The 27,098-nt window shown below is 49.0% G+C and overlaps 1 protein-coding gene and 1 long non-coding RNA gene across 2 annotated transcripts; one reads left to right on the top strand and one right to left on the bottom strand.

The window, feature by feature from the left end:
* Positions 1-2,561: 2,561 nt before the first annotated feature.
* ints1 (integrator complex subunit 1) lies at positions 2,562-27,098 on the top strand. The gene is made up of 48 exons (XM_048990258.1): positions 2,562-2,663; positions 3,342-3,417; positions 3,553-3,843; positions 4,303-4,499; positions 5,458-5,595; positions 6,172-6,331; positions 6,519-6,624; positions 7,116-7,302; positions 7,718-7,863; positions 7,981-8,122; positions 8,660-8,836; positions 9,143-9,251; positions 9,925-10,045; positions 10,146-10,223; positions 10,372-10,529; positions 10,662-10,758; positions 10,844-10,935; positions 11,810-11,870; positions 12,193-12,390; positions 13,188-13,317; positions 13,415-13,594; positions 13,790-13,939; positions 14,037-14,216; positions 14,900-15,004; positions 15,185-15,352; positions 15,597-15,708; positions 15,790-15,948; positions 16,044-16,190; positions 16,630-16,728; positions 16,839-16,963; positions 17,301-17,555; positions 17,648-17,807; positions 18,342-18,473; positions 18,778-18,955; positions 19,483-19,606; positions 19,689-19,819; positions 20,137-20,224; positions 20,698-20,933; positions 21,735-21,864; positions 21,946-22,079; positions 22,378-22,570; positions 22,826-22,953; positions 23,121-23,230; positions 24,995-25,108; positions 25,202-25,272; positions 25,364-25,455; positions 25,542-25,651; positions 26,528-27,098. Exons 2-48 carry the CDS (start codon positions 3,363-3,365, stop codon positions 26,641-26,643), a joined length of 6,570 nt encoding a protein of 2,189 aa, XP_048846215.1. The 5' UTR covers positions 2,562-2,663; positions 3,342-3,362; the 3' UTR covers positions 26,644-27,098.
* LOC125717416 (uncharacterized) lies at positions 8,827-17,833 on the bottom strand. Its single transcript, XR_007384533.1, has 3 exons — positions 17,713-17,833; positions 9,119-11,188; positions 8,827-8,883 (listed from the first exon to the last, which is right to left on the bottom strand). It is a non-coding gene; the product is annotated as an uncharacterized LOC125717416 (long non-coding RNA).

Below are 27,098 nucleotides of genomic sequence, written 5' to 3'. Positions count from 1 at the left end.
CCTCCTGATCCAGCGTTTCCCAAACCAGTCCTCAGCTCACACTGGACAGATCCACGTTTTTCTTATCATCCCAGTACCTAGCCCACCTGTAAGGCATTCAGAGCTCCGGATTGCATGGTCAGGTGTTCTGGGAACTGGGATAAAACAAAATGTGGATCTGTCCAGTGTGCCCTGAAGACCGGTTTGGGGAACACTGTCCTAATCACCCCCTATATGTAATTGGTGAATTCTCTCCTGCCACTGTGTGGTGAGCATACTGGTGCAGAACGGCTGCCGGCACATCATCCAGGTGGGTGCTACACAGTGGGGGGTCAAGAGGCTTCCCACTGCTTCTGTAAAGCACTAAATAAGTGCAAGATTCAAAGTTTGTTTGTTTGAAATCAGATACTTTCTTCCCAAAATAGTGAAATGCCTTTTTATGAGGTTCAAAAATAGCACTGGGAAAAAACACAGGAGACCGAGCAACAGGTCAATGTTCCATATACATGTACTACACATAAATACGTACTGCATTATAAAAATTAGTTACTCCAATTCTTTCACTGTATTTAATGATCAAATGTATGCACTTTGTGAGATGAACTTGAACTTGATCAACCTTGAAAATAGTAACTTAGACTGATGTAAAAGTAGACTATGAAAAACTACTCTTTGAGCCTCCCAACGAGCTGTAGTTGAGTCATGTAGCTGTAATAGTGAGTAAAAAAGCACACACAGTACATAAGAAAACACTCTCAGCGTTTTTTTTTTTTTGCTAGCCTCAGTGCAGAAAACGCACTATATCTCAGAGGGAAGATGTTTAAAACATAAACAAAATTGATGTCTGGAAGGTTTGCGTAATTCACATGCCAAATTTCATTAAAATCATAAGTGGGGATGCAAAGGCCATTTGTTGAATTAAAATGGAATGATCCAGTTCACCGCAATGTCCACTAAAACTTTCCAAAAAGCTTGCAGATAATCTGATTCAGAGAGGCTCTGCTGTGAATTTCAGACGTATTCAGAAAGGAGCAAATGTTTATAAAAGGCTGAAGATGACTTTGTCATAGCTAAGAATTCCAACGAGAGTTGCAAATTTAATTCGGTTTAGTGGATTACGTAGCGACTGGCTTCTTTTCAGTAAAACACGTGATTACTGGACTATGTGAATAAGCAGAAGTTTTACAGAAAGTTACCACAAATTAGTCTCTGGAATGTGTAGTTTGTTGTCACCCTCAACTGGACATGCAGAAAAGAAGGATGAATTACTTCTTTATACACCCACGAATCACATGCATGAAGGTATATAAACATATTTACAGTATAACAAGGATAGTTGGATGCATTTTTGTCTTGCATTCCAAAAACATCTGGTTTATTGTAGTTTAGAGTGATATACTTCTAAAGAACAGCTCAACACTAAAAGGAAGACAGAGGTTGCATTGTCTCTTTCAGAAACCCCTCAAATACGACTGCTTTATGCCTTAAAACCATCCAGATGGGCTCCTGATTTTCATTACTGGTAGAAAAGAATCAACAAAGCTTTTTTTCCCCAGGAAAACTCTGGCTTTTATAGGAGTTAATCATCTCTCATATACATGAGATAGCAATGCAAAACATCAGTACTGGAGGGGCTCAAGGATGCCGTGTCACACCTTTAAACTTAATATACTTAATAAATTATTTGGATAGTAAATTATTTCATCTGGTGATTCAGTTGTCAATCAAGTATTGATTAAAATGTGCTTTCGAAAAACCTACCTGAGTCTTCCTTTTCGCCTCAAAGATTTAAGCTTGCACATCTATTTTACAGGATATAAATAAAGCATATAACTTATATCAGAGGCAATTCTATGATTTGACACTTAGGGAAGCTTAGCCCCCAGCAGGGTTGCAACTTTCAATATAAAGAAATAGGGGACAGCAGTTTTTATTAAGCAAATGTATAATTTATTGTTTTAGGAACATCCAGACAACAAATACAGTTAATACTACTTCTATTAATTACTTAATTAAAAAAATGACAGTGATGATTATTAACAAAAATAACTGTACTTTTTGTTTTCATCAGATGTTGTTGATGCTTAACCTTAAACACGAGACACTTATTTAGAGTCATAAAGTGTCACAGGGTTGCCGATTTCGGTCAATTGTCTGGCGTGAGATTTTCAGTTCGTGTCTATACTCACATGCACAGGCATTTACATGTATGTAACAGTTTTATGCCCTTGTAAATAGTCTGTAGGGTTTCGAGGCAGCCTGTCTATAATGGAATAATACAGATTTGCGGTAGGATTCTTGGGTCAGCCTTAGAGTCAGAAAGCGTGAATGTCACGCCAGACGCCTGAGAGTTGGGTACCGTGGTTTTCTCCTGTTTAAAATGTACACGATGGCCGCATATGATGTACACATAAAATTAAAGAACTCGATCTATTATATATCTCTATATTAACCTGTTAGCCCCACTAAAAACCTCTTACCGTAAATCACACCGTCCCCTAGCGTCGGCGAAAGAAAACCGGATGCATTCACCAAAATTTCAGGAGAATTTCCGGTAGCGTGTCAGTACGCGCATGCGTGGAAGAGAGTTCCGTTCTGTCGGATTAATACCGGAAATAAACACTGCAGTCAATGGGAGAACAGAATGTGTTCTAGTTAATCGCATCATTTTTTTTAGAGACGGAGTAAGCATACAATTCCGTTTTTATGATAAATTATGCATATCTAACACGCTGCAGTGGAGCCCCATGTAATTCCTGAAGTCTTATTGTTCAGCTACATGGTTACAACTGGCTAGCGCTACCCGAGTTAACTGTCTAGATTCAGTTCGGATACGTGTGCTCATGTAGTGGTTTTGTGGTTGTGATTTAAAATATTGTTAGGCACATTATTTAATAAGATCGATCGAGTAGTTCAAGCAGTGCGATGTGGGGTTTGGTGTAGTTTATGGTTTAATGCGTAGATAGTTGGTGTTTCATGTGATATTAGCAACCTGCTTCTAGAGCAGGGGTGTCAAACTCCTGTATTGGAGGGCCAGAGCCCTGTACATTTTTGGGTTTCCCCTCATTTAACGCACTCGATTCAACTCCTTGTACTAATTACCACACAACTTTTGAGCTGAATCATTTATGATGGAACAAGGAAAGAGCTAAGCTACACAGGGCTCTGGTCCTACAGGACTAGAGTTGGGCACCCCTGGTCTAGAGTTACGTGGATAGCGGTGGCAACATCTGGCTACTTTATTCCAAAGTAATTGCTTTCTACGTTGGGCAGATTCAGTAGCATTGTGTGTTTTATTCGTATATCCAACTAGTATTTTGCTTATCAGTGTTTTTGGCTCAGATGTGCATGTATGTCAACAGGTCTGAAGTTGTCGTTGCACGATGAATCGACCGAAGCCTCCCACAATTAGGCGTCCGAGTACCGCAAAGCCATCAGGTACAGACGTGATTCACCCCACAACTCTCTTTCATTCATGTCGTTGAACATTTTGGATGTCAAGTAATACTATCATACTTTGCTGATCAAAATTTGCCTAGAGTCCCTATTGTAATTGATGCTGCTGTATTCCAGGACACCCGCCTCCTGGAGATTTTATAGCCCTTGGATCAAAAAGCCAGGCAAGTGAGCCAAAGGCCCCAGCTGTGCTCTTGAAACCCACCTCTGCTGGTCTTCCCGCTGACCGCAAGAGAGAGACCTCGTCGGCGCTGCCGTCCTCGTCCGGGTTAGCTGGACTAGCCAAGAGGCCCAAGCTTTCTGCTACTCCCCCAGTCAGTGCTCTGGGCCGGTTGGCCGACGTAGCCGCTGTGGACAAGAGAGCCATATCACCCTCGATAAAGGAACCCTCCGTTGTGCCTATTGAAGGTGAGTCTCAATGTCATTTCTCACCCTACACATTAGTTCAGTACACAGTTAAAAAGTGAAACAGCATTTCTTTCTGACCAAGGTGCTACCTAAGTTTACTCAAGACTGGCACATAACAACCTCACAACCCAGACCTCATCGAAATTAGGAAACAACTTCCTGTCTAATCTCAATCTGTGTAAAAATGATCAACATATTGTCTTCAGCATGTTTCCCCGCTGCAATATTTTGCATTGATTATAGAGAGACTCCAAAAACTCACAAATAAGAGATTTTTGGACGCATTAGGCTAATTCTGTGAGATTTGTGAGTGCTGAGGTCCCACTGATGGATAAGGATCGATGCAGCACACACACGTCAGATACACTCCCCTCTCTTTCCAAAATTCCGTCTCTGTGGCGGTGCATCCTGTGCTGTGGTAGCGTGAGCTCACCGTAACCCTCCTGCTTTTTCCGACAGTTCCGCCTGCGGCACTTCTGGACGAGATCGAGGCAGCAGAGTCGGAGGGTAATGACGACCGCATCGAAGGGGTACTATGCGGAGCCGTCAAGCAGCTGAAGATGAACCGTGCCAAGCCTGACATCACGCTGTACCTGAGCCTCATGTACCTGGCCAAGATCAAGCCCAACGTCTTTGCCACGGAAGGCGTCATAGAGGTGGGTGTGGTGGGAGGGGCCCTCATTTCACAGGAAGGACTAGAGACCGCGGTCAGTTAAAGGGAAGTAGAATTTAGTTCTTGGGAGGAAAAAAATACAATAAGTTTTTTATTTTTTTTATTCAATTTTATTATTATTAGTTACACTTTGCTGAGAGGATCTTTCACCTTTGTTGTAATTTATGAATTTCATTATGAAGCATGCTGGTTCTGTGTATATTACCACCATCTAGTTCAGATCTGAGCAAAAGCCCATCTTGTAGCCATATCCAATCCATAGTTTTTTTTTTACTTACCCCTGTCATCAATAAAATAAGTTAATTAAAAAAATTGGGTAAAATGTTATGTTCAGGTCTATGAAGATGAACAGATTTTTCCCTTTCTTCAAAGTAATATCAAATATGTAAGTTAAGGTAAACATGTGAAATGCACCTGTGCTATTAATTTCTGCATGCATTTTCAAAAAAAGGGAGACAGAAATTTTGACTATTGGCTGTGGCATTTATGGGACATAATCATTAAAAAATAGCCACTGCTGATGCAGTGAAGCTCAGATTTGGCTCTTCATAGAAAATAAGTGCTCAAGTCTGTCCTTATGTCCTTCTCTAGAGTCAAAACCACTTTGATTTGTCGATTACGTACAAAGTATTCATTCTGTTGTGTCTGGTTATACACATTACACACCTTAATACACATAATTCACAGTAAGATGAATACAGAACAAAGCATAGACCGGCTAGCAACACAACTGCAGACAGGATAGTGAGTGTCCAGGGCAGATGGTTGGGCAGCAGGGGTGTTTGTTCAGGAATAACACGGCTGTTTGGCTGCTGAGCAGTCTTGGTTCTGAGGAGCTGCTAGTGTTTCCCAGATGAGAGTTTTTGGAAGATGCCTGGCTTCCCTTTAAAGCGTCATGGGTGCGGGACAGGCGTGTCACCCCAGCGTCTCTGTGTGCACAGGCCCTGTGTAGCCTTCTGCGACGCGACGCATCCATCAACTTCAAAGCCAAGGGGAACAGCCTGGTGTCGGTGCTGGCCTGTAACCTGCTCATGGCCGCCTACGAGGAGGACGAGAACTGGCCCGAGATCTTCGTCAAAGTGAGGGACCGACCACAGCATGTGTCTTCACTGTTTACCCACACTGACCATTTGACACCGTCATTTAAAGCAGTGTTTCTCAAATCAGTCCTCGGGCACCCCCAGACGGTTCTTGTTTTTGCTCCCTCACAACTCCCAGGGAATCCGGAGGGAGCAGAAATATGGACCGTCTGGGGGTAACCGAGGACTGGTTTGCGAAACACTGATTGCAAGTGAATGGAGAAGCTTCTAATTTCTATTTATTTGCACTAATGATTTTTTAAAGGTATCTTTTAATTTAAGTATGCTATTTAAAGACACAACAGTAGCATCATAGGAACCAGTGCCTATGGCATTCTGGGTAGAAAGATGTGTACCTAAGTGCAGGGAGGATCTTGTTAGGAGGTCAGTGGTTCAAATCCCAAGATCAGCAGAATGATTTTACTTTTGGGCCCTTGAGCTAGGCTATTAACCTCTATTGCTCCAAAGGCTGGCTGATCCTGCCTTTTCAATTGTATGCTACTTTTGAATATAAATAAATGTAAATTCTGTTCCAGTCCGTTGCCCGATATTCAGTCACACTGTGGTTCTGTCCAGGTTTATATTGAGGACTCTTTGGGCGAGCGCATTTGGGTGGACAGCTGCCACTGTAAGACTTTTGTGGACAACATCCAGACAGCCTTTGCCACCCGTATGCCCCCGAAGAGCATGCTGCTACAGGCTGATGCTGGCCGCTCGGCAGGAGACCTCAGCGCAGGTACTGGGTCACATAGTTCATCGCTAACTGCGATGTTAGCGGGGAGGCCGGTGCGCTAACTGCGACGTGAAAAACTACATGAAAGACTTTCCTGGCCCTCAGCTACTTGATGTGTTCCTTTTGGAGGGCTTTTCCTGAAGGTTGCATGCAGGTGCTGAGAGAGGGTCCTACGAATGTTTTCCTGCAGGGAGCAGCCCCCACCCCTCCACTCCAGATGAGGATGACGCCCAGACAGAGCTGCTGATAGCGGAGGAGAAGCAAAGCCCTGAGGATGATGGACAGGTGATGCCCAGGTGAGCCATGATGTCAGAGCTGGGCTCTCCAGCCCACGTCTGTTTAGTCCAGTCACTTAACTAGTCCAGGAGGTTAGTTACCAGTGCAGCTTACAGATTATCTTGGCGAAAACATTGCATCACTGAATAGCCTCCAAATATAGTTAAAATGATAATATAAATGAAGTGGGTCAGATCTGCCCCTCCCCACCATTACAAATCCCTGTTACTGCAATGATTAATTTCTGCCCTTAATTGGCATGACTGACATCAATCGGGGCCAATGAAAATGGAAGGCACCCGGGGCTGACCTGATTTTAGGGGGCCCAGCCTCCCATTGGCTCCATGACTGCCTCTGTCCGTCATTCATCATATCGTCATTTCTGCAGTATGTCTGTTCCCAGCCCCCCTTACTTCCATGTTGGTTTATGGCTAAAATTCCCACATATAGTTCAGAATAAGGGGTATGGGACACTGGGAAGCGCGGTCACACGGTCCCCCGTCGGCCGCAGGTACGAGGAGCTGGCCGAGAGCGTGGAGGACTACGTGCTGGATGTTCTACGTGACCAGCTGAACCGACGGCAGCCCATGGACAACGTGTCACGGAACCTGCTGCGTTTGCTGACGGCCACTTGCGGCTACAAGGAGGTGCGGCTCATGGCTGTGCAGAGGCTGGAGATGTGGCTGCAGAACCCTAAGGTGAGTGCCGAGGGCGGAGCATAGCGGAGGGGTCCTTGAAACAGGGCTGCCTGTTTGAAAATATGCACCTTGAAAAACAGACTTCAAAGGATTTTTTGCCAATTAAAATGATATTTGGTTGATACTTGTACTTCAGGCTGCAGTGCCCCCCAACCCTCCATTTGCTCCTGTCCTGAGTTTCCTTGGTGGCTGTTTTTGTATATTATTGTTTTGGTTGTATTTAGGTTCTTTCTGAGTGATTTGTAGGTTGCAGCTGGATAACATGCCGTTCTCATTGGCTTTTGTATAATCGTAAACTGTTTGGGTTTAATGCTGAATAATCTGGCCGAATTAAGAAATCTCCAAAGGCTTGGGTGGATATTTTCGCACTTTTACTGTGCTCTTGTAACGTCGGGTCCTGTCCTCGTTCGTGCAGCTGACCCGCCCCGCCCAGGACCTGCTGATGTCCCTCTGCATGAACTGTAACAGCCACGGGGCGGACGACATGGAGGTCGTCTCCAACCTCATCAAGATCCGCCTCAAACCCAAAGTCCTTTTAAACCACTATATGCTTTGTGTGAGGTAAGCGCATCTGAATTTCGTGTGGGTTAGTCTTACTCTGGGTTAGGCTTACTCTGGGTTAGGGTTAATCTGGGTTTTAAGGTTCTTTTTGAGAGGGTGGTTTATGTCTGGCCGCAGGGAGCTCCTCAATGCCCACCGGGATAACCTGGGCACCATGGTGAAGCTAGTGATCTTCAACGAGCTGTCCAATGCCCGGAACCCCAACAACATGCAGGTCCTTCACACGGTCCTGCAGCACAGTCCTGAACTGGCGCCCAAGGTGAGCAGGGGAACCACGTTGGCAAGAAGCCAGCTAACACATCTGAGGGTCAGAATCCCAGCCTGGATGAACAGTCTGTGTTTCTAGTGTGTTGTTCTTAATGCTCACCAGGTGCTTTATCCAGAGCAGCCCGATTCTAAATCTTTTATGTATTTACTGATGCATCCTGTTGTGCAATAGTTGGGACCATTTTGCTCTCTTTGTTCTTGTCGCTCAGCTGACACCCATATCCAAAATATGTATGCATGTTTATGGATGGTATGTGGCTCTGTGGGTTAGGACTCTGTGATCAGAAGGTTGCAGGTTCAGATCCCCTGACTGGATGAGTAATTTCACTGTTGGGCTCTTGAGCAACACCCTTCATCCCAGTTTATCCAGGGAGAGGCTGATACTGTTTTCTCATTTGTACGTCACTTTGGAGAAAGGTGTCTGCTGGTCTGTAATCGTAGTGATGAATGGTGAGACAAGCCCACTCGACCTGGTGGTGCCGAGGCACTGTTCGGGTTTAATGCCGCCCCCGCTTGTCCGCCTTCCCAGTTTCTAGCCATGGTGTTCCAAGACTTGCTGACCAACAAAGACGACTACCTCCGGGCGTCCCGAGCTCTGCTGAGGGAGATCATCAAGCAGACCAAGCACGAGATCAACTTCCAGTCCTTCTGCCTGGGGCTCATGCAGGAACGGAAGGAGTCTTCCTATGTAGACATGGAGTTTAAGGTGAAGCCGGCTTCGCTCAGCGCAGACCGCGCTCCATAGACACACACCTGTAACAGCACATTTTTACTGGGCTCTCATTTCTGGTGAGTTGCTGGTTGATCTTTGATCGAGTTTGAGAAGACATGTCCCCAGCACACTGAGAATGTACACATAAAATAAGCAACAATTTTAACTTAAAAATGTGTATTTATAATATCTGTGTGTTTCTGAGTGTAGCTGAAAAAGGCTTACGAGTCATTGATAGTATTCCTTTGTAGTTCGCAGGCATTACTGCCTCCTCACCAGTTTGGGTCTCCCTTTCCACAGGAGCGCTTTGTCATCCAGGTGACGGACCTCCTCACGGTCTCCATGATGCTGGGCATTACTGCCCAGGTGAAAGAGGCCGGCATCGCCTGGGACAAAGGAGAGAAGAAGAGTAAGTTTTGGCTTCTATCTACCTCGGTGCTGAGCGCTGATGGGTACTATGCTGCGTTTCCATTTAACTTCAAGGTCGGAACTGGGAATGACGTCCGACATGTTAACAGCGTTCCAGTAAAGCAACTTGGAAAGCCATTCGGCAAAACCAGGAACCTGTTTCAAAAAGCAAGATTTCATGCTTAGCCGGAAAACTTGTTAGATTTAATCCAGTATAAATAAATTTTATCTTCATTCACTTACATTTATCCCAAACTACCTTAAATCTGACAAGCAGTCCGCTTAAGCAAGAAATCCTGCTTTCAGAAACAGCTCCCAGTTCTAGCCCAGTTAATTGTTAGCCATTGTTAGCAATATCAGTGGATTAGCACAAATTACGCAGTATTTTGTACATAAAATCACTTTTGCAGCACGTCCACAGATAGCCTTTGGACAGTACTACAAATGTGTGTACGACAAATTTAATGATCCACAAATAAGACGTAGGTGCTAATAAACAGTACGAAACTACAGCTTTAACGTCTGACAAAGGGCGCAGCAGGTTCCAGAGGTCGAAGGTCGTGATCATTCCTGTTACAGATCTGTGACCTGCGGCCTGTTTCCTGAATCACTCTGGCTTAGTCCGAGACCTTCGCCCAGGTGGGTTTTCATCACCTGGATGTTGCTTCCCGCAGATCTGGAGGTGCTGCGTTCCTTCCAAAACCAGATAGCCGCCATCCAGAGGGACGCAGTGTGGTGGCTCCACACGGTGGTGCCCACCATCAGCAAAGTGGGCCCCAAGGACTACGTCCACTGGTAGGCGTGCCGCAAAGAGGAGGGTCGGCCTCAGGTAGTCATAGGGTCTGACCCTGGCCCTGACTCTGACCCACCAAGTGCGTCCATCTCTCTTCCCCAGTCTCCACAAGGTCCTCTTCACAGAGCAGCCAGAGACGTACTACAAGTGGGACAACTGGCCCCCAGAGAGCGACAGAAAGTAAGTACCCCCACCCCAAAGGGCTGTTCTGAGGCGGGGTGCCGTAGGGATGCTGTGGGTGCCCTAGGAGCGCTGTCATCTGAGGACATGGTACAGGCTAAGCGTGGACGTGCTCCTTTGACCGTCTTGACCTGGTTCTCCACGGCAGCTTCTTCCTGCGCCTCTGCTCGGAGGTGCCCCTGCTGGAGGACACGCTGATGCGCATCCTGGTGATCGGCCTGTCCCGAGAGCTGCCCCTAGGCCCTGCCGATGCCATGGAGCTGGCGGACCACCTAGTGAAGAGGGCCGCCGGCGTGCAGTCCGACGGTGCGGGGCCCTTCCCCCCTGGTCACATGACTCTCTTATCCCCCTTCCTCCATCCTGTAGAACACGCAGCGCTCTTAGACACTGTTCAAAGTGAGAATTCAGGCCCCGAATGTGTCTGTCCCATCCCTGTAGATCTTGAGGTGCTGAGGGTGGAGAGGATCCAGCTTATCGAGGCTGTACTCAACCTGTGCACTTACCACCACCCAGAAAACATCCAGCTCCCGGCAGGGTAGGTCCTCGCAGTGGGGTGCATTGGTGTGGGGCAGGACTCCTGCTCCTGGTGTGGTCATGCGGATCCTGCCTGTTCCTTTAAGGTACCAGCCCCCGAACCTGGCCATCTCGACGCTGTACTGGAAGGCCTGGCTCCTCTTGCTTGTGGTGGCTGCCTTTAACCCCCAGAAGATAGGTAAGGCTCCGCCCACTGGGCTTCCATCACCAGCAGGTGCTTCTGACACAGTCAGGCACTAGTTGGGTTTCTGTTCATCTCAAACTTGAAGGTAGCCTGAGGTTTTAAAGGGGCAGTTCACCTTAAAACTGAAGGGGCTTTAGTGGTATCTGTCCATCTATGTTGTTCTGCTGGGAGTTGTCTAGTTTTGGAGATATCAGTCGTAGAAATGTCGGTCTTCTCTCAAATATAATGGGACTGAATGACGTTCTTTCTGTGGATTAAAGCACCAAAAATGCATTAGAAAAACTCTACAGCATTGTCTCTTACCAGAAATCATGACCCGGTTAGTCAAGGTAATCCACAGACTTTGTAGTGAGCAGCTAAATGTAAAAACGACTTTTTTTTTCTACCGAACTCCACAAACCAGTCGTATCACTCCACAGATTCACTGCACAGTGCTCATATCTTCTGCCCAGTGATATGACATTTCTGCGAGCAATATCTCCAAAACTAGGCATCTCCTAGCAGAATGATCTAGATGGATAGGTAGCACCAAAGCCCCTCTAAAACGTATCTGTTTCAGTTTTAGGATGAACTGTGCCTTTAAGGTTCCCCTTCCCTCCCTGTGGTGATTTTGGCCCTGGGTACAGCATTGTGAAATACAATGGAGTCATTATTAAATAAAATTCTGTCCTTTAGTAAAAGAAGAATATCATTATTGAGTCTGACTGAGATTTAATTTGAAAATCCTTTGAAACAAGTATTTTAGTATTAAACGAAGAGCAGGGCTTGGATGCACCGTTCGCTCGGGATGTGGAGGGAGTTACCAGAGTCTAGTAGAGTCGCCCTGTTTTTGGGATTGTTATGATTCTTTCTGTAATCATCACTGCAGGAATGGCTGCCTGGGACGGTTATCCCACCCTGAAGATGCTGATGGAGATGGTCATGACCAAGTATGTGAATAGTAACGTAACGGCACCACAACGTTAGCTCGCAGTATTTATCACCAACTGCATGTGTGAACCTCTCTCTGTTTACCCCATAAACATTTATCCATCCATCCAGCCACTTATTCTGCTTGGGGTCTCCAGGGCTCAGGGCTGGGACGCGCCCTGTAGGTTATCACAGTCCTCTATAGGGCGTAGTCACACGCTCACAGGCAATTTATAGACGCCTAACCACATGTCTGTGGTCTGCGGAAGGACCCTCTGAATCCGCCTGGGCTCCTTCCCACGCATCCTGGCCCTCAACCTGCTCGCCCGTCTCTCCACACAGCAATTATACATACCCCCCCTGCACGGTGGCTGACGAGGAGACCAAGACGGACATGATCAGCCGCGAGCTGCAGATCTCCCAGCGGGAGAAGCAGGAGATCCTGGCGTTCGAGAGCCACCTGGCAGCTGCCTCCACCAAGCAGACCATCACCGAGAGCAACAGCCTGCTGCTGTCGCAGCTGACCAGCCTGGACCCGCAGTAAGGGGGCGCCAATTTCAACCCGGGCAGGGAGGTGTTGCCAGGCAACCAGCTTCTGCGTGTATGAAGCCTGATTTTCCATTTCTTTAAATAAACGGGATTGGATGTCACAGTTAAGATTCAGCACACGCTGTAATGACCTTTTCTGGCCTTGTGTTCTCCCAGGTTTGGGGGTGACGTCCTGTTCATTCAGTTACTTGGTCTTTTGTCACGTAAACATTTGTTTTTGTTTTTGAAGATAGAATTATGAGTTTTTTTTTCTTCCTTTGTTTTTGTGTTCTGCTGGGTACATTCTGTTCTGTCTTCCTGCCCCCCTAAGGGTGTGCAGTGACCCGCAAGCCGCGTCATGGTGTCCCGGGAGTAGCGTTTATGCGATTTTTGAGGTTTCGGGTCGCCCTCGCAGTAACGAGCGACGGGGCACAGAGAGACAGCTAGCCAGTGACTGGCAGTGTGGTTGTGGGGGGGTGGGTTCGCCGTCCGCAGCTGATGCGGTTCCTCATGACACTCGCACGCCCCGCTGGAATGTCAGTCAGAATGTCCCATGTTTCGGCATGAAAAATACCCCCTTATTCACAGCCATGAGCTGCCAGTGCAGCCAAATTTCCCAAGTCACACGGTGTGGTTGAATTCTGTAACCAACAGTATGGCTGGAATTTTTAAGTAGCTTGCAGATGCATTGTGACTTTGATTGCATTGTTAATGGACCACGGAAGGGCAGCCTGATCGCTCAGATTCCCACGATCGCTAGAGCAGGCTGTAGTATTTTTATTTGGTGTACTTCCTGTGTGTACCTGTAGGGGGCCCCCTCGCAGGCCACCTCCACACATCCAGGAACAGGTGAAGAGCCTCAACCAGTCCCTGCGCCTGGGCCACCTGCTCTGCCGCAGCCGCAACCCGGACTTCCTGCTCAACATCATCCAGAGACAGGTAGGGCGGCAGGGGGGTCCCATCCTGCCGACATTCTCCTTCCATCCTCGCCTTCCCGGACTCCTTTCTGAGCCCCCTCACTCCCCGCTCCCCGCAGGCCTCGTCACAATCCATGCCCTGGCTGGCCGACCTTGTGCAGTCCAGCGAGGGCTCCTTGGACGTGCTGCCCGTGCAGTGCCTGTGTGAGTTCCTGCTGCACGACGCCGCCGACGATTCGCCGCCCGCCGAAGATGAAGACGAGGGAGAGAGCAAGGAGCAGAGAGCCAAGAAAAGACAGGTATGGTGCCCCTCCCGTCACATGACCACGGCAGTATCTGCGGGCCACATCGCCAGCTGGTGGTTAAAAAGTGTTACCCAGCTAGGGGTGATTATGGTGTAGCTTAATAGCTAGAGCATCTGTCTTTCCGATCAGTACAATGTGATTGAATAGTAAAGCTGTAATGGCTGCAGTAATGATGCCACCCCACCCCAGCGGCAGCAGAAGCAGAGGCAGCTCCTCCTGCGTCTCCAGGACCTGCTCCTGGGCCCCAAGGCGGATGAGCAGACCACCTGCGAGGTGCTCGAGTACTTCCTGCGACGTCTCAGCTCCCCGCAGGCGGCCTCCAGGGTGCTGGCCATGAAGGTGCGTGTCGTCCCGGTGGGGCAGCAGAGGGTGCCGTTGCCGGTGTATGAGGCCCGCCCCCTCTCAGCGGCTGACCAATGGCTGGTGTGCACCGCAGGGTCTGTCATTGGTGCTGACGGAGGGCGGCCAACGGGACGGCGAGGAGCGAGAGCAGCCAATGGAGGACGACTCGCGGGACGCGGAGCTGCTGCCGGGCTACCAGTGGCTGCTGGCAGACCTGCCGAGGCTGCCGCTGTTCTCGAGCGTGAGGGCCATGGCCGCCAGCGCCCTGCAGCAGGTCTGTGTCTCTGCGTGTCTGTGTCTGTGTGTGTCAGTGTGTGTCGTCAGGTAGGGCTACTCAAAAATCAGAATCTTGATTGTTTCGGTCAGTACTGAGATCACAGTAATTGAACGCGATTACTCACTATTCAATATCGTGAATTTATTGAACTTATACTTGTCTTTTTAACAGTGGATTTCCTTGAACTCTAAATATAATTTGACAGAAACAAATGAAAATGGACTGAAAAAGGGTGCGTTGGGTTTATGGCACCAGACAAAACCGGAGCACCACTGAGAAGCGAAAGGCGGCACAGTGATGGTTATATCCTGATTAGTTTGTTTTGATAATTGGTGGAAGCCGACTTGGCATGTTCTCCTCATGTTGGGTGGGTTACCTTCAGCTACTCTAGTATCCGTCCAAAAACATGCAGTTATGCTAATTGGTTTCTGAATTGCCAGTGTTATTTGACTGCATGTGCCCTGTACTGCCTGGCGTAGGCTCCAGCCCCCCCCCCCCCCCCCCCCCCCTTAACCCTGAACAAAGTTATAGAATGGATGTGTGTTTTATTGATTTGTAAAAGCCAGGCATCCTTCCCGGCCAGTGCGGTGTGTCTTGGGTCACTGCGACCCTGTGGTGGATGGATGGATGGATGGATGAGGTGAGCTGTGTTTCACGATTCCCTGCACCTCATCTCCCAGGCCATTCACGTGGAGACGGACCCCCAGACCATAAGCGCATACCTCGTCTACTTGTCCCAGTACTCACCGGTGGAGCAGCAGGCCGTCCACAATGACCTAGCCCTGGTGAGTGTGACCCTCAAGCCCTGCCATCGTTCCTCCCATCAGAGTTGTGCCTCCGGTGGTAAAGTCCATGACCTTCCAATACTCCAACCACTGGTGCGTTATGAAGAACATGTGACCCGCTGTGAGCACTGCTATTGGACGCTGTAATAACGCCCTCGTTCCGTCCACCCCGGCCTTCAGGACGTGGCGCGGCTCATCGTGGAGCGTTCCACAATCATGAACAGCCTCTTCTGCAAGCACGCGTACCGGCTCGAGTCTGACGCCGTGCTCTCCGCCCTCCTGTCCATCTTCTCCACCTACATCAGGAGGATGAGAAAGACGAAGGAAGGGGAGGATCTTTACAGCTGGGTGAGGGAGCCCATTCGGAGTAGGCGGGCCCCAGCCTCAGTTTCTGCTTTTCCTTGTTCTTCAGGAGTTATTATTTTAGTAATCATTAGTAATTGAGTAATTTATGGATGTGTTGGGGTGGCGACCAGCCTGTCCTAGCTGAACTCCATAAGACTCTCTGCCTCTCTAAAGCTTATCAGAGTAGCTCGCCTCGTGCCGCACGGTCAGTCACGTTTTCATCTGCGTTTCCCACGTCACCCACCAGTCGGAGTCCCAGGACCAGGTGTTCCTGCGCTGGACCACGGGGGAAACAGCCACTATGCACATCCTGGTGGTCCACGCCATGGTCATCCTGCTGACGCTGGGCCCCCCTAAAGGTGAGAATGGTATCTTCCATACCAGAAGTCGTGTTTCGATGCAACATATTTGCAAAGCTAAATCCCCCTGTCGATTGTTAGGGGAAAGCGATTTCTACAACCTTCTGGACATCTGGTTCCCTGAGAAGAAGCCCCTCCCCACCGCCTTCCTGGTGGACACCTCGGAGGAGGCCCTGCTGCTGCCTGATTGGCTGAAACTAAGGATGATCCGGTCGGAGGTCTCCCGATTGGTTGACGCAGGTAGGAGGGGCAGAGTTGGGGGTGGTGTTGAGGTTTTCAGGGGCATGTTGGAGGCCTGACCTGGCCCCACCCACTGACCCGCACTGCTCTCAAAGCCCTGCAGGACCTGGAGCCCCAGCAGCTGCTGCTCTTTGTTCAGTCCTTCGGGATTCCCGTGTCCAGCATGAGCAAGCTGCTGCAGTATCTAGACCAGGCCGTGACCCATGACCCCCAGACGCTGGAGCAGAACATCATGGACAAGAGTAAGTCACCGGCCTATCCGGAGGGATCTCTGTTTAGGTCCGTTAGCGCCAGAATCTGTCAGCTGTTATTTCATTGGCTGTTGCGTTGCTTAGCAGCAAAACATAATCCAAACTCGTGTAGTGAACAAACACATGCTTTCTTTTTGGGGCTTGAACCATCAACCTACAGGCTACATTTCCTCCCATTAATCTGTGTGCTACCTATGGAGTTATTGGTGTGCAATTAAAAAAAAAATAAAAATCTGTAAAAATAGAAAATAAATGTTGAACGAGAGAGTAAAATAAATACAAAATAAAAGAATAAGAAAATAAATGCTTTTCTTTATTGCCTCCCCTGTTCCTTTAGCCTTTTCCCGGCTGCTTTTTTGTATTGCTAGCTGATCAGCTTCAGGGGATCTCAGTGTTTGCTGTGTAAATTTGCTGGTGCGTCTCATCTCAGATTACATGGCTCATCTGGTGGAGGTGCAGCATGAGCGAGGGGCCACCGGGGGGCACACTTTCCACAGCTTGCTCAGTGCCTCTCTCCCGCCCAGCAGAGGTCAGTGTTTCTCTTATGAAAGTGTGTGTCTTTCAGAGCCCGTGCCCGTTTAAGGGCCGCATGTTTCCTGACCACGTGGCCAGGCCTCACTAACCGCGTCACGCTTGCAGATGCCACTGATCCGAGTCACGCTAAGGCTCCAGTGGAAACGGCTCATGGTCCAGTGAAGATCCGCGCAGCCAGTAAAGTTCCAGCGATTAGTCTTGATGATGACTTCACTGCAATACTACTTCAGGTACTATATTAAAAAATAATACTTCTGGTGGGTGCGTTACTCTTCCCAGGATTCTTTTCAGACCGTTTAACCCAGAATGTGATTATTTTCGGAGTAATTTCGCTAACTTTCTGCTGTCCTTCAGGCATGGAGCTGGAACACACTTCCTGTTTACACTTGCAGCTTTAACTGGAAGCAGTGACTCTTACTCCCTGTCATTATCGCGGCCCCTAATTGTTCGCACCTGCCCTTTAATCACCCGGAGCCCCGTTTACTGAGAATAAACTGAGAATAGAGCTATAGCTGAGCGTAACCATGCCGATTTGAGGGCCTCACACGAGCCTGTCGCTTTCTCCAGCTCTTCCCCCTCAAGGTGGACCCCCGCTGGCCCGCCTCGCCCCCCCGCCAGCTCTCCCTGGCCCTTCAGCAGGCTCTGGCCCAGGAGCTTTCCTGTGCTCGCCAGGGCCAATACCAGTCTGGGGGCGTGGCTTCCCACCTGCTGCAGGCCCTCATGGGCCTCCTGGGCTCCGCCCACGTCGGCCCCCTAGTGGCTGCCATGCACCGGGGACACGCCCTCTCCTGCCCTCTTCTGCGCCTGCTTCACCAGTACCAGGTAATATGGCCCCCCCCCCCCCCCCCCCCGCAGACATGTGGCCAACACATATAATGCAGAGGTCTGTCTCCCTCCCTCCCGTCCCACCCCAGCGTCGTGTGCCCCAGGACGTCGCCTTCTCCTCGCTCTTCTTCAAGGCCGTGCTGGAGATGCTCACCTGGATGGAGAGCCCCGGCGTGGAGGCGGGGCCTTTGCTCTCCGTGCTCAAGTCCTTCGCTACGCAGTTCTCCCATAAGCACCGCCTCACCGATGGTAGGTGGCCCCGCCCCCTCCATCCCTCCAGCCAATCCCCTGTCAGTGTCGCCTGCACCAGCTGTATCCTCTCCCCCGTGGAAGTCTGACGCTCTATTCTCCCACTGTTGGAGCATGAAGCATAAACTGTTTATTACCATTTGACAGGGTATTATCTCTTACTTGTTCTGCACGTCGTCTTTGTACTTTAGAGACTGTTTAGATTCTGGCTGCTTGCTGCATGCCCGGGGCACCCTTGGGGAGCCTGGATTCTGTCCTACAAACATATTGCCTAATCTTCCTTACCAAATGAATTACTCTGCAGTCTTCCTTCTGCCTAGGAAGTCTTTGTTTACCTTTCCTAAGGAAACACCTGCCTCTGTAGACTTCCTGTAAGGGGTTATTTTTTCCTGGGGGTAACACCTGTGCCCCCCTCCCAGTAGGTGGCGCTGCCAGGCTTTATGTCTTTTCCTTGAATACACCTAACTGTCCTGCGGTGCTGCTCCAGCAGCTGCGATGCCTCTTTCCCTAACAGCGCCTGCCCTCTTCCCATAGCCCGCGCCGGCTTCCTCCACCTGGCCGAGGCCCTGGCGTACCGGCGGGACTCGGACATGGCCGTGCGAGCAGTCATCGCCACCCTGCGCGCCGGGGATGCCTGCAACGCAGAGCCCGAGGTCATAAGCAAAGGTGTCTATAGCTGTTTGTTTTTTTTTTTTTCCTGTCCGCCTCTTCCTGTCACATGTCTGAGACAAACCAATGAAAGGTGACTATGAATTCCCACGACAAAAATAGACAGGCAGTTGTTGACATGCGCCAGGCTGGAAGCTCTCTGCCGTTGGTTCACTCTGCTGAAGGTGCTCACTAGCTTAGCGGCTCTCATGGGAAATCATGTCCATTTGAAATAGTTCATCATTTATCCCACCACCATGTTGGGAAACCAGCTGATTGTCCTGCTCCCTCCCATAATGCCGTGCCTGTGTGTCCACCTCAGTGTTGCAGGGGCTAATCGCGGCCAGGTCCCCTTACCTGGAGGAGCTTCTGTCCTTACTGATGACAGTCGGCATGGAAACGGGAGCCGCCAGCACGGTGGGCCCTGTCGCCATGGTGACCTCCATGCTCCTCCAGGAGACCGAGGAGAGGGCCGTGAAAATGGAAGTGGACTCTAACAAGTAAGCAGGCGTCCCTGGACCAAAGAGAGCCCATGTTCTCCTCAGTTAGATGCCCTATCTGCCTGTTAATGTGAAAGTGCTCTGAGCTCGGTGGCGGGTCAGGAATGACCCCAATCCGCGTGTTTACTTTGGATGGACAGCAGCCACTGTCTGTCGAAATGTTTGGGCCTGGACATGGGATCGGCCAATGATCTCAAGCTGAGAGTCTGGTAAACATTGGATTTTTTTATTTTGTTCTTTGGCATGTTTATTTATTCTTGGCTATTTCCTGTTCAGCCAGCTTCACCCGTAGGTTTCTGTCAATGATCAACATCGGGACTGAAAGCATGAAGTTTCACGGAGTCACACAAAACAATCAACCTTCATATATATATATATTTTTTTTCTTTTCATGTGACCTCCGTGGTCTGACTGGGTGTGCAGAGTTCTTGTAGGGGACTTGAAATAGGCAGAAAGGTAGACGTGCAGTCAGGGAAGTTGCGTATGTTGGAATGAAGCACTTTTCCACACGCCGGTCTGTCTGGTAGCTCCGAGGTGACGACGGCAGGCTCCGCTTCTGGGCTGCTGGTTGATTGGCTGGAGCTGCTGGACCCTGAGGTCACCTCCATCTGCCCAGATATTCAACAGAAGCTGCTCTTCGCGTTGGACAAGGTGACCCCCGCTGAGAGAGGCGTGTGATTCCCATGGACGTTACATGTGACGAGCTCCTGACCCCTGGCCTTCTCTGTTGCAGGGTAAGGGCAGCCAAGTGGGGCTGGGCCCATCCTACAGGCCCTATCTCCTGGCCCTGCTGACCCACCAGTCCAACTGGAGCACCCTACACCAGTGCATCAGCGCCCTGCTCAGCAAGCAGAAGGAGCTGAGGTACAATCACAGCTTGCTGCTGGGCCAGAGAGGAGCATTAAGCAGCCGTCACTGTGTATAAGCATCACTCACAGACTTCGTGTTTGGCGTTTCCGCATTCCAGTGGAGATCCACAGACAGTCCATATTTTTGCTCCCTCTCAGACCGTCCCAGCGCCGGGGTAGCAAAAATGTGGACTGTCTGACAGATAACTTGGAGGGAGCAAAAACATGTATCGGCTGTGGGTCCCTGAGGACCAGGCTGGGAAACACTGGGCTAGGATATTAAATGAGCTTTGGTCATCCGATCGTCTCACTGTGGCCCATCCCGTCCCTCAGGTTAGATCCCACGTTCGCCCTGGACTTCCTGTGGGCTTGCAGCCGCATCCCCCGGATCTGGCAGGGCCGTGACCAGAAAACACCTCAGGTACGCCCCCTACTGGCCCACCCCGGTGCCATGACAGGGTTAATTTCCCCCAGAAATTAAATATAAGTTTTTGTTTTGTTTAAAGTGATTAAGAAAAGCAGGGTCAGCCAGCAATTAGGGTAACGAGTCTTTCCCATGGGCCCAATGGTGACATCACTCCGCTGACCATGGGATTTGAACCAGCAACCTTCCATAACGGGCATAATGTGCTAATCCAGTGAGCCACACTTTTACTGTCGGCTCCGAAGGCCATCGTTCTGGAGCCTACTGGGGTGGGGGAGACGTGATTTTCGCACAGTAGTTGAATCATGCTGGTGCATCATTAATTTTACTTTGGTGTTTAAATGGCAAATTTGGGGACTCGGTAAACCCTTTGGCGTTACCGTGTAAATCAGTGGCTTTTAGAGAGCAGGGACCCCGCGATTCCTGGTTAGCGCCCCCCCCCCTCTCGTCACCCTGCCAAAATTCCGCAGAAACGCATGGAGAAGTTCATGCTGCGCCTGACAGCACCGGAGCTCATCAGCCTGGTGGACCTGATCCTGTGCGAGTCGGAGATGAGCGCCCAGGCCCCCGGGGGCCACGAGTCTGCCTCCTGCTCCCTCATCCAGTCCCGGCTGCCCCTGCTTCACAGCTGCTGCCACGGGGGCCTGCAGAACGTCAAGAAGGTGTCCGATTACCTCATCAACTACATCAAGAGCTGGGGTGACAGGTAAGGTGCCCCCCCCCCACCCATTTACCTTCTGTCTCTGTGCTTCTGCTCTAATCCGCTGCTCCTCTTGAATCTGCCACCTTTTGTGTTTATATTGCAGCCTAGTTTAATGCCTTGTCCTGGAGCTATGGAATGACAACGGGCTTGTCTGTTGTTAGAAGGAGGATATGGAGTTCTGCCTCGGCAGCCCGGTGCCAAGGTCACTGAGAGCTGGGAAACACGCTGTAGTGAGGGCTGATGGGGATCCTCCACAGTATCCGGGGTTAGACTAAGAAGGTCACCCATGGTGTCAGTCTCTGCTCCCACATGGCTATCGGCAGCGGAGATGGAATTTATACCTGTCATAATGTGATGGTGGAGATCAGGACCGGTGTGGGTGCAGGTTTGTGGGGTAACCTTTAGGTCAGCTGTTCAAAACCAGGCGTGAGGACCCTTCAGCCAATCAGTCCTCCAATTAGTGATCTAATCAGGGAATTGCAGCGAAAACCTGCGCACAGAGCGGCCCTTTATGGGTAAGACTGGCCACCCCTGGGGTAGATGCTGATTTCTGTGTTCATTATGTTGGGTGTAGATGCTGAATTCTGTGTTCATTATGTTGGGTGTATTATGCTGATTTCTGTGTTCATTATGTTGGGTGTAGATGCTGATTTCTGTGTTCATTATGTTGGGTGTAGATGCTGATACCTGTGTTCAGTGTGAGGGGTATAGATGCTGATACCTGTGTTCAGTGTGAGGGGTATAGATGCTGGTGTGCTCACTATGTGGTCAGTATATTTTGACAGCGGTGCTCTGCCTTTTCAGCGTGATGAGTAAGAGGTGTCAGAGTCTGCTGCTGCAGATCTACCTTCACTTCCCGGAAGTCATCCAGCACGTCACTCTGCCCAGCAGTACCCTGAACAGCGAGGGCCAGGCCGATGGCAGCACCTGCAAGGTACCGGCCCTCTGCTCTCCTACGCCCCCCCCCCCATCCCCACACCCTGACGGGGAGCTCATTCTGTCCCCCTTCCTCCAGCTGGACGTGCTGGTGCATCGGCTGATCACGCTGCTGTCTGACTCTGGAGACTCCAAATCAGCGGAGAACCGTGTGTCGGATGCCAACCTGGCCTGCAGGAAGCTGGCCGTGTCCCACCCCGTGCTTCTGCTCAGGTGTGCCGGCCCGGTGTCCGTAAATGTCCCGAACATGGTGACGGGCTGTACCACCCTGTGGCTTTCAGGGTGGATAGTTAACATCATTAAGCAAATTATCATTAAGGAGACCATAAACAAATTTGCTTTGTTGATTATATTCGAGTTTCGTATTAAAAAGTACCATGTTTACTGTTGTGTAATGTTGTAGGCAGTAAATGTTGCAATGGTGAAATCCCATCAAAGGTGAAGTCCCATCCTGCCCTGGCTTTTGCTAACATTGTGCCGTGCCCCCCACCATACCCCCCGCACCCTCCAGGCACCTGCCCATGATCGCAGCCCTCCTGCGAGGGCGCACCCACCTCAACTTCCAGGAGTTCCGGCAGCAGAACAACCTGACCTTCTTCAGCGATGTGCTGGCCATCCTGGACCTGCTGCAGCCGCTGGTCTTCCGTGCCGAACAGCAGGAGGCGCTGCAGGACTCCCTCCTCTCCTTCATTCAGGTCCTGCAGGTGAGCGATGAGTGCTTTAAGCCCCGCGTTTGGGCCACTGGTGCAGAGGCTCACAGAAAAATTCCCTCTGGAAAAGGTGATGTCATTGTGTTCACTGCTGCTGTCATGGCAACACAAAGCAGGAAGTAGTGCATCTGGAGGCTTCCCTTTTCCTGTTCCTGTCCCTGCACCACCATTAGTGTTTCCTGCATCCTACTAGCCCTGCTTCCACTTTCCAGACGATTGCAGGAATTCATTTTTCTTCTTTTTCCACAGAACTTCCGGAAGTATTCCAGGCTGCTGTCCGTCTTTGTCAACAAGTTCGTGCAGTTCATTCAGAAGTACATCACTCACGACGCCAGTGCTGCAGTTCCTTACCTGCAGAAACACTCTGACATCCTACAGTGAGTCTTCTGGGCCTTTTGCCTTGATGTTCTACCTTGTGCAGTGACTGTTCTACTGCTGTTGTGTGGTTTGGAACCATTGAGTCACTGTAGGAAGTTATTGAAGAGTTGTTATTGATGGATTAGCATATGCAGGGATTATTGAGTGTTCTCTCTGTAACCACTAGGGGGCTCTCCTCTGAGAACCCTGACCTGGTGCAGCTCAAGTCTCTGCTTGCTGGCCTCACCCTACCTGTGAAGGCGGGGCCTTCGGAGAGCGCTGCTGACGACAGGGAAGGTGGGTAGAACATCTCAGAGCCCTCAGATCTCCGTGTGTGATGGTAGGCAGACTGTAGCTGCAAGGTGCAAAAATAGTGTAAGCAGTGGAAACTGCTTATAGTGATCGCATCTCTCTGGGTGAAATTGATCTCTATAAGTGGATGATTGTTATAACTGATTTTATTCTTTTCTTTCTGTCTGAGGCAGATTAGCATCTAATTGACATTTATATATTTAGTCTTTGAATATAAGGTAATAAAATGGACAGCATCGCTATTTACTTAATTTTGATTTCAAAATACAGCACAACCGAACAAAACACTTTTCTAATTAGAGTACTGTGTAAATTAAATTACTGAACTGTGTATAATTCAATTATGCTATAATACAGTACTGTACGTAAAATGCAGCTTATTGCAGTTTCGCTGCTGCCTCTCTGGCTCAATTTTGGCGGTTTATCATAAGTTTGAGTCTATATTTGTCATTGAGAGAAAATGACTTTCTTTTAGCCTTAATTAGCTAGCCAAAAGCAGACCAGCTTCAGCAAGGCAAAGCGGTTGATCACTATAACCATGATCACTAAAAATTGTTTTTCGCTGTATTTGTTTACTTAATTACTGCTAGGAAATTATCTGCATTTCCAAAAAAGTGTGTGTGGGGAATGACAGGAGGGGAGACTTGTGTTATCCCAGCAGCCAGCGTTGGAGTGTTCCTATGGTTCACTCTAGAGGGGCTAGTGGAGCATTCTGATGATCCTCAGAAATAGGGGGAGCAGTCAGTGGATTGTTCTAATGATCCTCAGAAATAGGGGGAGCAGTCAGTGGATCGTTCTAATGATCCTCAGAAATAGGGGGAGCAGTCAGTGGATCATTCTAATGAGCCTCAGAAATAGGGGGAGCAGTCAGTGGATCGTTCTAATGATCCTCAGAAATAGGGGGAGCAGTCAGTGGATCATTCTAATGATCCTCAGAAATAGGGGGAGCAGTCAGTGGATTGTTCTAATGATCCTCAGAAATAGGGGGAGCAGTCAGTGGATTGTTCTAATGATCCTCAGAAATAGGGGGAGCAGTCAGTGGATCGTTCTAAAGATCCTCAGAAATAGGGGGAGCAGTCAGTGGATCATTCTAATGATCCTCAGAAATAGGGGGAGCAGTCAGTGGATTGTTCTAATGATCCTCAGAAATAGGGGGAGCAGTCAGTGGATCATTCTAATGATCCTCAGAAATAGGGGGAGCAGTCAGTGGATCATTCTAATGATCCTTAGAAATAGGGGGAGCAGTCAGTGGATTGTTCTAATGATCCTCAGAAATAGGGGGAGCAGTCAGTGGATCGTTCTAAAGATCCTCAGAAATAGGGGGAGCAGTCAGTGGATCATTCTAATGATCCTCAGAAATAGGGGGAGCAGTCAGTGGATCGTTCTAATGAGCCTCAGAAATAGGGGGAGTAGTCAGTGTATCATTCTAATGATCCTCAGAAATAGGGGGAGCAGTCAGTGGCTCGTTCTAATGATTCACTCTAATAGGGGGAGCAGTCAGTGGGTCATTCTAATGATCCACTCTAATAGGGGGAGCAGACAGTGTATCATTCTAATGATCCACTCTAATAGAGGGAGCAGTCAGTGGATCGGTCTAATGATGGGGGAGTCACTGGCGGAGCATTCTAGCACACTGCTTGCAAAGTCTTTACAGACTCGGTGACTGTTGGAGATCCGAGGGGTCTCTGTTGGAGTCCAGCGAGCTGCTTTGTTTGCTCTTGAAGTCACGGTCTGTTTTTACTTCCTCAGAGGACGCCCCCGCAGGATCCCTGCCCCTGGTCAGCATCTCGGCCTCTGCCCCACTCACCGCCGCCGATATGACCAAGTACCTGAAGAAGATCTCCATGGGCGAAGCCGTGGAAGGTGACGCCCGTCTCGCTGTGTGCGATCACACCGTGTAGGCGCCCTTCCCCTGGGCCCCTGGGGCGTCCTGCTAAACCGCCACTCTCATTGCAGACATCCTGGAGGCCCTGAGCGAAGTGGACGAGAAGTCCAAGAGGAACCCTGAGATAATCCAATACTTCACGGTAAGAGTGACGTTTTCCAGTAAGGCCCACCCAGCCTGGGGGGCTGGGGGGGGGGCAGCCCTGTGGATGACCACCCGTCCTGTCTGTGCAGAACGACCTGCAGAGGCTCATGCAGTCCCCCGAGGAGCTGTGTCGCAACATGGCCTTCAACCTGGCACTGCGCTGCATCCAGAGCAACCCCAGGTAGGCCCGTCGCCGTAGAGATGGCCCGTCGCCGTGGAGACGGCCAAGCACTCCGTGACGCGACCCCTCTCCCTCTGTTGCTTCAGCATGGCCACCGATTTCCTGCCCACCGTCATGTACTGCATGGGCAGTGGCAACTTTGACGTGGTCAACACGGCCCTGAGGAACCTTCCAGAATACGTGCTGCTCTGTCAAGGTACCTTTATGTGTTCACTGGAGAGGGGTGTCCCGTGAATGTTCATTAGCATAGTGGTTAGCAACAGTGTCCCCTACAATGTGACTGTGTTCTTCTCTATGAAATGTTCAGTGCTTTCAGTCTTGGGAAGCTTGCTTAATTCTGTAAAAATGTTGCAAACGTGCCGCTTTCATTTTTGAAGTTTTTTTTTTGACTTCTTAACTTGGGGTCGTCTTATATTTGGGGTCTAGACAAAAAAAGATGAAGAGATAGGGTTTTTGATTTATCTGCCATCTACTGCCCCCCCCCCCAAAAAAAAAATAAAAAAAAACAAACATTAGTTTTTTGGAATCTTTACTTATTGTAATCTGATTGCCTGTGATTGCTGGTTAACATATATGTTCTTGTCAAGTAAAATTAATTTTCCCTATAAAGCTACGATTTGGTATTCCAGAAGCTTTTTTTTCTAAAAAATAATTGCCGGTAAGTGGGGGGTCATCTTGTATTTGGGCCAATGCAATAATGACAATTGTAGTCATTGGCTCCCAAAGTGATACTAAACACAAATGTTTGGTGGTTTATGTTATTGCAAAGGTGTTACTAATTAAAAAGCACACAGTGAGATTGTTTGTCAACTAACATTTTAATCCAGAACAGCTCTTTTAGAACTACAATTTTCATTTATTATTACTTGAAATGAATGTTTTACTTAAAACAACTGGTTGTTTCTAATGTGATATGTTTTTTTTGTAAGTTGTTAAAAAAAAAAAGATTTTTATTATAAACCAATAAATATGCAATATTTTAACTGAATTAAGCAAGCGTCCCAAGACCTTCTGTGAGCATCGTATAAATGTCTGTGATGTTTTATGCGTTTCTGTGACGTTTTGCCTACAGAGCACGCCGATATCCTGCTACACAAAGTGTTCCTGGTTGGCATCTACGGCCAAATCGACACCAGCTCCATGATCTCCGAGTCCATGAAGGTTCTCCGCATGGAATCAACCACCTGAATCCGGGAGGAATCCCCCCCGACCTCATCCGTCGGCTTTGGAGGGAGCTGCAGATGAATCTGTTTTTGTTTTTAAAAAACAAACAAACGAACGAACACCTGCACTTGTCTCACGCAGAGCCTTTCAGCTGCTTATTTCGGCTTCCTCCACGTGATTGGAAGCATCCAGCCAAATGTTTTTTTCGCCTCTCAGAGAGACGGAATTCTTTCAGCTCGATTTTTGCAATGGGTTAGCTTCTGTGCGCACGGTGTTTTACGAGTGATCACGAAACTTGGGTATTTGTTTATAAACGCCTGACTTATCAGTATCTGCACAAGGGAGGGGGGGTAGCAGACTTTAAGGTATTTGCTGTACCTGGGAATTACTGTAGGGAATTAGTGTCACACCACTGTCCTACTTAGGACTGTCCAACACTTTGCCTGTTCAGATTTTTTATTAAAATCTTTAGAAAATCA

This window comes from Brienomyrus brachyistius, chromosome 22, assembly GCF_023856365.1.
Source record: "Brienomyrus brachyistius isolate T26 chromosome 22, BBRACH_0.4, whole genome shotgun sequence".
NCBI lineage: Eukaryota > Metazoa > Chordata > Actinopteri > Osteoglossiformes > Mormyridae > Brienomyrus > Brienomyrus brachyistius.
The sequence above is the reverse complement of the archived record's forward strand: the minus strand, read 5'-3'. Positions and strand labels throughout refer to the sequence as shown.